General features: G+C 43.8%; 1 protein-coding gene across 2 annotated transcripts in view; it reads right to left on the reverse strand.

The window, feature by feature from the left end:
• Window positions 1-10,670, reverse strand: part of CACUL1 (CDK2 associated cullin domain 1) — a 44,091-nt gene extending 33,421 nt beyond the window's left edge. For both annotated transcript variants that reach the window (XM_084210437.1, XM_084210436.1), the window contains exons 1-2: window positions 10,291-10,670; window positions 4,049-4,175 (exon numbers count right to left, since the gene is read on the reverse strand). In XM_084210437.1, coding sequence (XP_084066563.1) covers window positions 4,049-4,175; window positions 10,291-10,552 — 389 coding nt within the window. In that variant the 5' untranslated portion in view covers window positions 10,553-10,670. The remainder of the gene's footprint in view (window positions 1-4,048; window positions 4,176-10,290) is intronic.
• Between the last annotated feature and the right edge of the window lie 3,071 nt (window positions 10,671-13,741).

Genomic DNA, 13,741 nt, shown 5'->3' on the forward strand with positions numbered 1-13,741 from the left:
AATGAGCTCCAGCAGGCTCTTAGGGCTCCCCTGGAGGCTCCAGGGTGTCCATCCCATTCCCCCTCCCCAACTTCATTTTAACTTACAATGAGCTCTCTTGCAGTGCATTCAAAACAGCCAGGACAATTCTGTCAACAGCACACTCCTACTTCTGCTTTTGTCTCTCCTTTGTGAATGAAGTCTCCATTAAAATAAGCAGGTTTAACAATTCTATGAATATTCTAGGGCAAAACCCTCACTAAAAGAAGGGGAATGCTGACAAGTAGCATAGAAGTAGCATCAAAACCATGGTAGTGTTAAAAAAAATGGCAGAAGTTCTACAGTTACAGACCCAAGCACCCTTTTCCATTCTTTGTTACTTAAATTCTAAGAAAATTGTACACTTTCATAACAAAGAAAGATGCAGAAAAAGGGCAATAAAACTAATTCTGCATTCTATGGCTTTGCTGTATTATGTCTTCAGTGCCACCTTTGGTCTTCAGTGCCACCTTTGATTCTTAAGAACACTTTATTGCTTTCATACTGCAATATAACATCTGCAAAACAAGGCTATTCATTGAAGACATATTTACAGAAGCTGTAAAACAAATACATTTATTATTTTCAGCAAGATGTTATTGGAGTAGTCATCACTGTCAGGACTAACACCAACATTCATCTGTACCAAGCAGCTTTTACTCCTCAGTCAGCATTTCAAAATGTAGCTGCCAAATCCAAGAGGCCCAGGGAGACTTCACCTGGTATCCTGGGTAAGTAACAACTCTGTTCTGCTCCCTTCTCCACTCCTCTGTACCAAGAACTGGGACAGCAAGCAATTTAGGCCAGAGACTGCTCTTCAGACATGTGGAAACAACTGGTTTTCAGGGAGGTCAGACCCCAGCCTTGAATTCTGCAGGCTTTAAATGGCCTCAAAAGCCCAAAGCTATGGGACACTTACACTGTATCTCTGTAGGGGAACTATGACTCTCCAATTCTCTAATGAGAAGATGGCACAAAAACAGGCAAACTACAAAGATGGCAAAAGTCTGCTTATTTGGTGAACTATGTTATGTGTTAAAAACCAAAAGACACCCTACACCTCTCATATTATTATATTTTTAAAATACTGAGTATTTCTAGTTTGCTATTATTTATATATTATCAGGCAAGGTCATTCTTTTTCTTTCATATCAAGTCTACCAATAGCAGATCCTATACTGAAACATGCAAATGCAAAAGATATTTTGGTATAATGCTTTTTGCTAAGAGCAGTTTGGTTTGGATCAAAGAGAGAAACACTGATGAGAAAAGTGAGACTGATTTTTGTGCTCTCTTACAAAATCAGCCAGCTGGGTAACCACAGCAAATGGCCACACATTTGTTTGCTCCACAGCTAACCAGTACACAGCCACTTCCACAAGCTGACTGCTTTATTTGTATGCAACTGATATTTAAAGTACACTTCTCCTTAATGTTACACACACTACTGCTGCCTCTATTTCTGCAACATGTTCTGTAGTCAAACACCAGTCTTCCAATGTATACACAGGGCGTGTTTACATTTGATTTGAACACTTCTACTTAGAGGTTCCTTCTCCATTCTGAGATCCTGTTTTCAGTTCCTGATTGTGGGCTAATTCTGTGAATCATCCTTGCCCGGTTATTACCCAAAAGAAGTCACAAGCTTGTTAGTTCTTTAACATAACCAAACACCTTAGGAAAAGGAAATGCCAAAAAGCACATTAAGAGGGTAAGCAGTGGATGAATATCCAAGCTCTCCTGAGGAACAGAAAACTGCACTGCGCCTGGGAGGCAGTGGAGACTGCCAGAAGGACAACTTAGCTGCTCATGGTTTCCTCATCTTCCTTCACACCTCTCTGCCAATTTATCCAACCCTTTTAGAAGTGGAAGTGACTATGCAAAGGCAGGCTTTGGACCCAGTTGAACACAGACACGAATGACACTTTGATACTTTACAGATAAACTGGTCCATGGTAAGTACCTGCATACACACCTTGGAAGTTATCTCCCAGCTCTCAATGCTGGGGAGCAAACACCTACAGCTATCAGTGACCATGTCAAATATAGCAAATACCCAAATATTTGGGTATCTAATAATGTGTTTTGAGTTTGCATTATGGAAAACTTGATTCCTTTAGTCAGCACAAAGATGACCAAGAATACTACTGTATTCTCATGTCAGTTTCAGAAAAGAAAATATGTGTAACTGTTTGAACCACTTCAAGAAACATTTCATTTTTCAGACTAAAGAACTGGCTTAGAAGCAGAGATCTAAACTCCAAGTCTGCTACAGACTCTCAAAAATACTCTAAGCAAACATTGTTATTAAATTCATTTTAAAAAACCAATCAATTATACTTCCCTTGTCAATCTATCTCGTCCAGATTGTCAATCAAAGGAACAGTCTAAAAATATTGTTAAAAAACCAAAATCAATCTCCAGGTTGGAAGAGGCTGTGGCAGAGTAATTACAACCCCAGACATAATATTTAAAAGAAAACTGACACCCCAGCTTTACCAGTAAAGCTAAATTATGGAGAATCTTTAGCTTTGGTAATAGTAAAATATATCCAACAGATACCCATGCATCATTACAGTCCTGCACCAAGTGCACCAGATGTAAAGGGGGGTTATCCAGGAGAAACTCAAAACCCAGTATTCCTTCAGTAAATAAAACTTTTGAGGAGTAGAAAGATGACAAGGCTAAAGTCCAGTTATCTGCAAACCATAACTACGTATAATTAAACCATTAACTTTGCACACCTACTCATTATCAGAGATCACTTTTGAGAGATCTCTTACTGCAGACTGTTTGCACATTGGGGATTTCAAGCTGGGAAATGATTCTGATTACTTACACTAAAGCTGGCTCTCTTAATTCAAACAGCCATCTCAATTATTTATACACATGATGATTGATCTCTGAGTCCTGATAAAAGCAGTTCCAAAAGTTTGCAGAGGAAAGAGGAAGTTTCTTGAAGTTTTCAATGGGAACTAAGGGGTAAAACTGAACACCTGCCTTTCTTAATCCAAAGTTTTAAACTGCAGAGAAAAAGTGGCTAAGAGCAAGTGGCCATGAGATAACAGAGCTGAAAGTCTCTAAGACTTGCCATCAGTGACTGGAGCTGCCATCATTATTCCACAGAGGACAACATTGGTGAAGAAAACCAAGACAGCAGTGCCACAGTTGTGCAAGGGCCAGGGGTTTTAACAGCATCTTGGGCAGTAAATCCAGAGCAGTCACCCACTTTCCATCCTGTTCACCAACACCCTGAATAGCTGCCACCCACAGAACAAACATCTCCATTTTAGTTCATCTCTTAAGAAACTGCCAGGTCTCTATAGCATTTAGCTTTTTGGTTTGGAGCAGCAGTGTGATGGGAAGCAAACCCCCCACCATCCCCATACTGAGCACTAGTTTAGCCTGAAGGGCAGTTCTGCTGTGTGGTTAGGTCCCTTTCAAACCAAACTGCAGCTCCAAGACAACTACAGCCCAAGCTTTCCAGACAAGAATGGAGATCCAAAGGAGTGTCCTTCAAACTGCCTGGAACTTTGCAAGGGGAAAACACACCAGAACACCTGAGGCAAAACACACAAATGACAATTTACATCAAGGGACCTTGGCATCAAGTGCTTCTATTTCCTTCTGCACATCAACCACACCAAATTGGTCCCTATTAGCTATCATAAAGAAGCCTTTTGATTAAGTCAACTGCTTACCATGCCAATTTCTTTGGAAAAAGGATGTTGAGTCTCTAATACATTTCCTAGGACATTACACTAAGCAACTGTGATGGGGTTTATTTTAGTATTAGTGTCTTCAGCATTTCTGCATTTTAGTTCTTTAGCATTTACTCCTGTTAACATGGTATGTCAAGATATGTATCTATTATTCACTCTAACCATTTAAACAGTACTGTATTTCACATGACTTTCCCATCTGTCTCCTCAAAGGTACAAAATATGACATATGCATAGATAATAACATCAAATAAACATTTCCTTTTAAAGACAAAATAAGTTACGTAGCATTTAAAGTATTTCCTTACCTGTATATTTGTTCATAGGAGATAGGGATGTAGTCACCAGGACTCTGAGTTAAAAGCTGATCTATGGCACTGTCCAACTTTGGCCAATATGTGCTCTTATAGTCTTCAATTGTTATAACATTCATTACTGCAAGAAAAAGACAAGAATAGATTTAGTAACTTCACCTAAAAGACTAGAAACAAGTGAACACACTGTGATTTCAGATCACACCAATAACAAGGCTAAAAAACCTGGGAACAGCTCACTTCCACCAAAACAACCTCAACTAAAACTAAAGCCCAGACTTGAATTTGTACCTCTGTATTTACAAAAATAAAATCAGAAAACCTACCAAATCAGTGCTTTGGTATTTCTCTGGGGCCTAAGTAACCTGGAAAAGCAAACTCCTGGGAGTTCTAACATGAAAATATAACGATAAAAATTTATAAAAATATTAGTTCAGACTAATAAATTATGTAACTTTGTGGCAGTCCAGAACCAATCGTTAACATGGCATCTTCACACTCAGAAGGACAAGCTCTGGCCAAGACTGGTAGGTTTTTGAATATTCCTTCCCAGCAGATGTATTAATTTCTCAAGTCTCAGGTGGGACCAGCAGCTTCCTTGGTCCACAAGATGATGCAATGCCCTCTGCCTTCAACTGCAGTTAGGCTGCCAGGCAACTTTTCTGAATCTGTATTACAGTTCCCCTCTAGCAGGGACAATTACACTCCTTTTGCAGATAAAGATCACCACAGGGAAGAGCAGGAGGTGTTTAAATTAGGGTTCCCCACTGCTCCCTGACCTTCCTCCTGAGCTTCCCAACTGCACCCTCTTGCACCAGTGACTCAGGGCACCTTCACAGCCACAGGAGGGTTTGGATCTCTCTCTTTTCAGGGAGGATTTCTGAAGCAACCACTCGTGGCTCAGTTCCAAGAGGTTCACACCCTCCCTTCAGGGCCTTACTCACAGCACTTCCTTGCTGCCTTGTCACACCACCACAGCTTCACAGCACCCACTCAAAAAAGCCCTCAGCAACCAACAATCCTCAATCAAATCTATTATTTAAATTCAAGCAATGAAATCAAATCAAATCAATCAAAACAAAAAAGGATCAAAACTATCCAGCCTAGGAAATCTAGAATAACTTCTTCATTTGAACTCCACATGTGGGTCTGGCCTAAATGGAACAGAGAATAAAGATACTTCTCACCCCACACAGACCATTTTAGACACAACACTGGAAAGAAATATTTTGGTTAGCAATGAGTTTTAAATATACATTTAAATGTAGATTTACTGATGGGTTTGAGAAGCAGTATGTTTGAAAGGTATTTTCAAAGGGGTTGAAAGGAGCTGAGTGAGTCACTTTTGGCAGCATTATAAGGAACAATTGTAAGGAAATTGGCAAAACAGTTATGAGTATCATGAGGAAAATAAAAGGCTGTAAAGAGAACATGCAATAGAAAGAGGTGTGAGACAAGAAAGTGTTGGAAGTCTATCTGTAGGAGCAAGTATTACAGATTTGTGCGCTGTGTTAGGGTATTTCAGCCAGGAACTTTGCTTAGAGGAGGATGTTAGTGCAGCACTCCTGGCTCCTCTTCATCCAGCTGCAGCCATTGGTGCCCTCTTGCTTCAAAGCTGTTACAGAATCAGATCTAGTTAACCTAAAAGTGTCTGAGCAGTGACCAGGTCCCCTCTACCTGGGCTGCAGGACACTGCCCCAAGAGCCCAGGCTGCAATCTGAAAGGACATCACTGTTTGCTAACGAGAGAGTCAAGGTCACAGGGCTGGCTACACAACCACCAGGATTTCAGTTAACAAGTCCAACAAGTCAGCTTCCCCATGAAAGAGCATCCATGCAGTCAGCAACAGCAGAGCACCTCCCTGACAATGAACTCAACCCTTACTCCTCGTCTTGCAACGCCTTGCTTGAGTTCTCATCCCTTACAGAGCCCACATTCCAGGCAGGTGTTCCAGCAGCAGCTCCACACAGCACCTTTACTATTCCTGCTTACACTCTGCAGCAAAATCTGAGCTTTTTTTTACTTTGCTACCCCAAAAAAGATGGGCCTCCACAGAACCACTCTGTTCCACAGAAAATATTAAGCTGAAGTCAGCATAAACATTAGACCAAGTCTTGCTTTTAAGATTTCAATGTATAATCACGCCCACATCTGGCTTAACATATTAAATGAGCCCTATTAATTTGAAAGAAAATAGTCAAGTAAAAATTATTTTGCAATGTTCCCAAATCTAACAGGCTGTTGAGATGCTAATTTTTTATATATTTTTACAGTATGGAAAAAGAAAGCAGCAGCAGACAGGATGGCCCGCCCATTAGATACGCTGCACGGGTAAAGGACAAAATGCTTTTACAAAAAGCCCCATGAGACTTGCACAGAAAAGTCTGCATAGAAAATCTGCTGATAAATCCACAGCAACATTCCAGAAAAGCTTCATTCTCATTGAAAAGTCTCTTACAAGTACTATGTAATTTGATTTCCACACTTCAGTCCTGAAACTAAGCCAACCACAATATTTACATAGCTAAAAGTCCAAGACTACAAACTGAACAATCCCTATTTTTATTCTTCTAATCCAGAAAACAAAGTACTTTAAAATTTTAATAACTATCACAAGTTAGTAATGTCCTTTTTCTCTTGGCAGCTCTTACACACACAGAAGTGAAGGGTGGCCTGAAGACCCTCCAACTACAAACTCTGCAAGAACAAGGTCGAGACTAGCAAGGAAGGAATCAGATCCTTAGCAAGGAAAGACAATTGCCTTTAATTTTTTATTTTTCTCTTTTTAGGATGCCATGCTTAACTGGTTATCCCTACATTAGGTGCTTAAGATTTAAAAGGATCTGCCTAAGAGCTTCCACTCCCAAACTGTAATTTAGTTGGTTTCTGGGAAGTGGCACTGATATTTTGTAAGAAAGCATGCTAGAATGCTGGATTTTATCCAACTCCTGTAAGGCTGAGGAGGTGGGGCTGGGAGAGAAATCAGTCCAACAGAATTGAAAGAAGTCAGTATTTTCCAGAGAATTCAGCATTTTCCAGAAAATTATTTAAGACTTCACAAGTAAATCTTAAGCAACAACTGCTGCTTTTCCATACAAAAGTTCAAAAGGAAAACTTTAGGTGAAATGCAGCAGTGAAACCATTTCAGTAAAAAAGAATATGTATGAGCTATCATAACCTAGATATATCAGTATTATAATCATAATGGAAACAGTCTGCTTCAACCTACCAAATTCTTTGATACCAACTTCAATGAAAATAATGGCAAAACCCACTAAGACTAAAAAAAAAAAAAAAAAATTATGGCCCATCAAGAGTAGGTACAGATTCCCCATGAAACTGGTAATAAAACCTTAAACACACTCACTTTTTCAAATCTGTAGCTAAAAAGCAAGAGACAGAGCAGGATGGCTGATCCAACCTACTGCCAAGTATGCAGACAGCAGTCTGACAATTATCTGTCATTTATTCTGGCAATAAAAATTAAAGAAAGCAACGAAGCATCTTTCAGAAACTGTATTACACCTCACCAAGTGAGATACATGAAACTTTACTGCTCAATTAGCAGTGCACCCTACAATCCTCAATATTTTGCTAAAGTGTATAAACTCTTCAGGCAGCTGTCCAAGAGTCATGTACAGACTGTGGCCCTGTGCTTTCCTGTTTCTCAGCCCCCATGTGCACGTTTTCACAATAGATTTTGCTCTGCCCCCCTGCCTGACACATCCCAGCACACATTAGCAAGTTTATGAGTTTGCCCCGTGGTTAGCTTCCAATTCTATTCTATTTTTATAACCTGTTTCTCAGCCTGCATGAAGGCTGGTTAGTAAAAGTAACTTTTTCTTCATCAGACCATTGCCCACGCAGCAATGCACACACACTGCACTGAACAATGTTATGCAACAGGGAAGGCAGCAGATTTAGTGGATAGGCCAATGCACACAGCCACATGTGCCTGTCCCAAATGGCACTGGCATCAACAACATTTATTACCACCCCTTCTTGAAAAGGAGAAAAGAAACAAAATGGAAACTCTTCACTGTTCACCTCAATCAGGTTATACTGCAATTACTATTAAGGAAGAGTTCCTCTTAAAGTACAAAAAGTTCTTCACCTTCTTTTCTCCCTTATGAACTTTGAAAAATACTCTTCACCACACTACTGCTTTATCAATCCACAGCTACGACTGAAGCTGATCAACTGTAAATATTTAGTTTTAAGTTTACTACAGCATATTAGTTTTTCTTAAGTTGCTTTAAATAGAAGAAAAGCTATTAAAGAAAAACTATCACATGAACGATGTGCTACTCTAATTTTAGCTCTCAGTCTTACCAAAATCTCAAGGAAGAAGAACTGGATTTAGCCTCTTTGAAAGACAGGAAGGATACTCTGTCCAGGACAGCCTCTGCATCATAAAGCAAGGCAGGAGCTGTTGCTCATCCAGATGCAGAACTGCCTTATGCAGCAGAGAACAGACAACTTTTCCATCAAGCTTAGGACTGGCAAACTTCTCTGCTATTAGTGGGACAGCACAGGCAGGAGGGATCCAGCACATGCTGATTCCCTCTTAGGGAACATTTATATCCAAAGAGACCTTTCTCCCTTTTTCTATGGGTGAAAATTAAACAGAGGTGATTAAGGGATCCTCTGTCAGAGCCAGGATAAGAACAGCCAGGAGCCCACCTCAGCTCCTTTAAGTTCTCAGTCAATACTACTACACTGGACCTGCTCTTTTTACTTACATGTAACATCACAGCCATCCATAACACAAAGGTGTGGAAAAGTTCTAATGAACTTGACTTAGAGAATTTTCTGTTTTCCAGGAAAATAATTTAAAAAAATAAAATCAGTAAAATATTATGTTGGGATACCCATGCTGGAGAAGCAAAAACACGAGCTCCAAAACCACACCCTAAGCAAAATCATGCTGCTGCTGCTGCTTCTTCCCCTCAGACATAAATTGTGGATTAGCTGGAAAATCACCTTCCCACTTGCTGGAGATCCAGCCTGAAAACCATTTTCATTCTGAAACACAAAGAAAAACTAAGATTCTGAATGTCTGGACTAGGACTTCAAGAGCCTAGTTTAGCAAGGTCGAACGACATCTCATTTCAACTGTCTCCAGGGTTTAGAAGCCACCCCAAGGTACCTGGAGACCTGACAAGCAAGGCAGGCAAAGTGCCAGGGTGCTCGCAGAACCTGGGAGTCTCAACTTCAAAGCAGCCAGCTTTGGCCATGTGCCACAAAAGCCAGGCTTACCCGAGAAGCAGAAATCCAGAAGCCTGAACTTTGAGCTTTTGATCACCTCTGGACATGGAGAGGTGAGAGAGTACTGGAGAAAGCAGGGAGGACACACAAAGTGTATTTTCCATCTAAATTTTATCGTGGTAGTCACAGCTGCACTTCCAGGAATGCCTTTTACTACCCAAATCCAAGTTTTCCAACAGTCCATGAGAAAAAAAAAAGTCTATTTTGCCCAGAAAGGTGACTTTTGGAAAAAAAGTAGAACTGAAATGTACAGCAAAAAAACCTTCCATTCCCTCGACCTTAATCTAGAAAAAAATAGGGGGAAAATGCCATTTTTGTCAGAAGCTACACACAAAAGCCATTTTGGAACCCCCAAAGCCAGGATTGATGGAGGTCTGAACAATCTGGTCTAGAGGAAGAGGTCTCTGCTCAAGCAAGGGGCTTGGAACAATATGGTCTTTAAGGTCCCTTCCAACCCAAACCATTCTCTGATGTTAGGATTCTATTTTTGGGGCTAACTTGGGTAAATTAACCCTCTGTAGTTCTGATCAGACCTTTGCAGACACTCGTCCCTTCCAGGCCAGCACGACCCTTCTAGGGGCCCTGCCCACAGCTGCCACCAGCAATCCCATACAGGCTTCCAGTTGATCTCGAGGTTTTTCAGGCTGAGAGACAAAGTGTATAGGAAAGTACGATCTGAGCTAAAAGGCTTCAGAACCAGCAGCAGCCGAGAGCCCTGCCCACGCTCACTCTCCCAGCTCCACAGCCACATCCCCCGTGACAGCAAAGCACAAGTTGGGGCGCCGGGCGATGAAAGGTTATTTTCGCCTTCCAAGGCGCCTTAACCCGTTTGACTTCGCGTCGAGAACCTCTCGGGGCGAGACCCAGGTCTGGGTAGGGAAGAGCGGAGCGCGGCCCCAGAGGGAGCGGGGGCAGCGGGTGCAGCGCGGCAGGCGAGGCCCCCCCGTGCCCAGGCCCGGGTCACTCACGGAACTTGGAGGTCGAGGCGCTGATGTTGATGGCGGCGATGGCCCCGGCCGCCCCCACCCTGCCGGCGGCAGCCCCCGGCTCGCAGCCCCGCAGCCCCGCGCCGTTGTGCTCGGGCCCCGCGGGGCGCGGCGGCCCGGCCGGCGGCAGCAGCCGCTCGCCGAGCAGGTGCCGCCCGTAACCGCCCGCGCCCCAGTTGTTGTGGTTCTGGTCGTCCATCATGGCCTCGCCGCCGCCTTCCTCTTCCATGCTCTCCTCCTCCATGGCGGGCGCCTGGCTGCGGGAGCGGGGCGGGATCAGCGCCCGCCGCCCATCGCCGCCGCCTCAGGCCCGGCGGGGCTCGGCGGGCTCGGCCCGGGCCCCAGCCCAGCTCCGGCCGCGCCGCGCGACACTTCGCGCCTGGCGGAACGCGGCAGCCGCGCCAGGCGGCACCGCCGCGGGGCATGCTGGGGGATGTAGTCCTGCGGGGCGGAGCGACTGGCGGGGCGCGGAAAGAGGCGCGGCCGGCGTGGCGTCCGTCCCCGGGCGCGCCCGGTGTTCGCTCTGCCCGGTTCCCCGAGGCCAGGGAGGGTTTCTCTGGAGCGGGGAGGCTCCGGCAAGGCCCGCGCGGTGAGCGGGCCCGTGCCCACAGCGCCCCCTGGCGGGAGCGCGGCGGCCGTGAGGGGCCCGCTGAGGCAAAGGGACCGAGCGCGGGCGGGATGTCGGACCGAGCGCGGGCGGGATGTCGCTTGTCGCACCCTCCGATCTTCGGCACCACCGCCACCCTGCGAGGTGTCCCTGCCCGTGGGGAGCTTGGAAACAAACCGTCCTTCAAGTCCTTTCCAGCCCAGCCTGTTCCTGTGAAGTGCCTGCACAGCGCTGCTCCCTTCCATTCTCCTGTTAATAGCGGGAATGACCTGGACAAATAATGCATAAGCCCGTTTGCAATATAACAATATAACAATTTTAAAGGATTTTTTATTATGCTCTTCGCCAAGAACTGTAGTTATAGGACAAGGAGTAAGGGATACAAATGGAAAGAGGCAAAATTTAGGTCAGATATTAGGAAGAAATTATTTTTGTGAGTGCGGTGAGACACTGCAATGGGCTGCCCACGGGAAATCATGGATTCCCCATCCCTGGCATTGTCCAGGGACACTTTGGAAGAACCTTGAGCAGCCTGGTCTGGTGGGAGATGTCCCTGTCCATGGCAGCAGGGTTGGGACTAGATGGTCCTTGAGGTCCCTCCCAAACCCTTCACATTCCATGATCCTGTGATAATATTGCCTAGTAGCCTTCAAGTACACTCTATTTTCATTTTCACCTGGGCACTGTGGTGGAATAATGGAAATGAGCAGTGGGTTTTTACTGAAAATAGATTTCCACTGTGTGGGTTTTTGATCTTGCTTGGCAAACAAAGCAAAAACAAAGTGAAAAATGTAGATAAAATCAAAGGTGCCTTGCTTTCTTTCCAAAATGTCTCATAAAAAGTGAAAAGTGTGTCATCTTTGTTCCAAGTAGAAACACCAGGTTCTATTTTAGCATGAAATAAAGTTGTTCTGTTTTATAAAAGCAGAAGATGCAGCTGATTTCACAGCAGTGTGGAACCAACTCCAGTTGCTTTGATAAAGGCAAGTGTTGAAAACAGTTTGTCCCTATTGCATGGGGTGGGAGCTTTGTACATTTTTGAACTGAGAGTGTTTTCCTTAGATGTAAAATCACACCTTGAACATCAATTCTCTGCTCAAACCAGCAGACATTTCCCTCCGTTTTCCACCCTGGTAAACCCCAACCAGTCACAATTTGGTCTTGGAGTCCAAAATCTGATTTGGCACAGCATGCATAGATCTCAGATTACAGCTTCAGCAAATTCACAGGCCTGCTCTGGCTGCTGGTTTGTTTCTATCCACACCTTTCCCACACCTGGAAAGAGAACAGACAGGACATTTTTGTTCACTCTGCTGCAATTTGTGTACAGTGACTTGGATGTGCAGTGTAATGCAGGTATCATAGAGTCATTTATAATGGATGTAAAACTTGGAAAGCTAAAGCAGCAAACCATTTCCAGCTTAGCTAAGTGTTGATAACCACAACTCTGATAACCACACAGAAAGGTAAATGGAGTTTGCATATCTTCACTGCTTCGAGGGAAGCATGTTTGTCTTCTCAGCCCTCAGAGCAACTCCACTGTAGTCTCCCACTCATCTGCTCTTGCTGATCTCAGGAGTGGGGCTCTGATTGTTTGCCAGTGTTTAAAAACATCTTACTCTTATCAGCAGAGTTTTATCTTTGTTTTACTAGTTTCAAAAGTGCTTATGCTAACATCTAAGAGCAGTGGACAAACACAGCATTTTTCAGTTCTAGAATTACTGCTTTTCATTTTCAGTTCTAAAATGTCTACTTTTCTCTTTCATGCTCTCTTGCTGCCCACACCTATTTCTGCTGCCATCTCTGTAATTTACTGAACAGCTGAGGGTTTGGTTTGGGTTTGTTTGGGTTGGTTTGGTTTGGGTTTGTTTGGGTTGGTTTGGTGTGGTTTGGTTTGGGTTGGGTCGGGTTGGTTTGGTTTGGCTTGGGTTGGGTTGGGTTGGTTTGGTTTGGCTTGGGTTGGGTTGGGTCAGGTTGGTTTGGTTTGGTGTGGTTTGGTTTGGTTTGGGTTGGGTTGGTTTGGGTTGGGTTGGTTTGGGTTAGTTTGGTTTGGTTAGTTTGGTTTGGGTTGGGTTGGTTTGGATTAGGTTGGTTTGGGTTAGTTTGGTTTGGTTAGTTTGGTTTGGTTTGGTTTACTTTGGGTTATTTTGGTTTGGACTGTGTTGGGTTGATTTGGTTTGGGTTGGTTTGGCTTGGTTTGGGTTGGATTGGTTTGGGTTGGATTGGTTTGGGTTGGGTTGGTTTGGGTTGGTTTGGATTGGTTTGGATTGGTTTGGGTTGGTTTGCTTTACTTTGCTTTGCTTTGCTTTGGCTTGCTGGCTGGGGTTTTTTGCCACAATCTTTAAAGGTACTTTGCCCTTCCAGTTCCTTTTCACAACCTTCCATTCACAGTGACTACACTCACTGCACTTCCTTGTGGCAGGAATCCAGGAAAGCTTAGGAAATACTTCACCGAGCATTCCTCCTCCATCGCCTTGTGCAAGCAGGCAGCTCATCTTACCAATCAAACAAGAAGCCCTTTCTTGCCTCCCATAAGGCAAAGAACAAGCTGCAACAGTCATCCACGGCTCACACACTATTCCAAACACGCCTGCACGCTGATAAAGGCACTATCAAAGGGCTCATCACTGCAGCAGCGCTTGTTTTTGCACGGAGACTTCTCTGCACTGCTTCCTTTTTTCCTCGTCAGCATGTGAAAATTCGACTCAGGCTTTAAATACTGCCTTGGCAAAGTTAGATTTTGAAATACCATCACTATAATTATTTTCCCTGTTAGCTGAGAATACCACATAAAAATTCAATTCTGACAAGACCTGAGGATCCTCT

Source organism: Fringilla coelebs (assembly GCF_963513975.1).
Source record: "Fringilla coelebs genome assembly, chromosome: 8".
NCBI classification, from domain to species: Eukaryota; Metazoa; Chordata; class Aves; order Passeriformes; family Fringillidae; genus Fringilla; species Fringilla coelebs.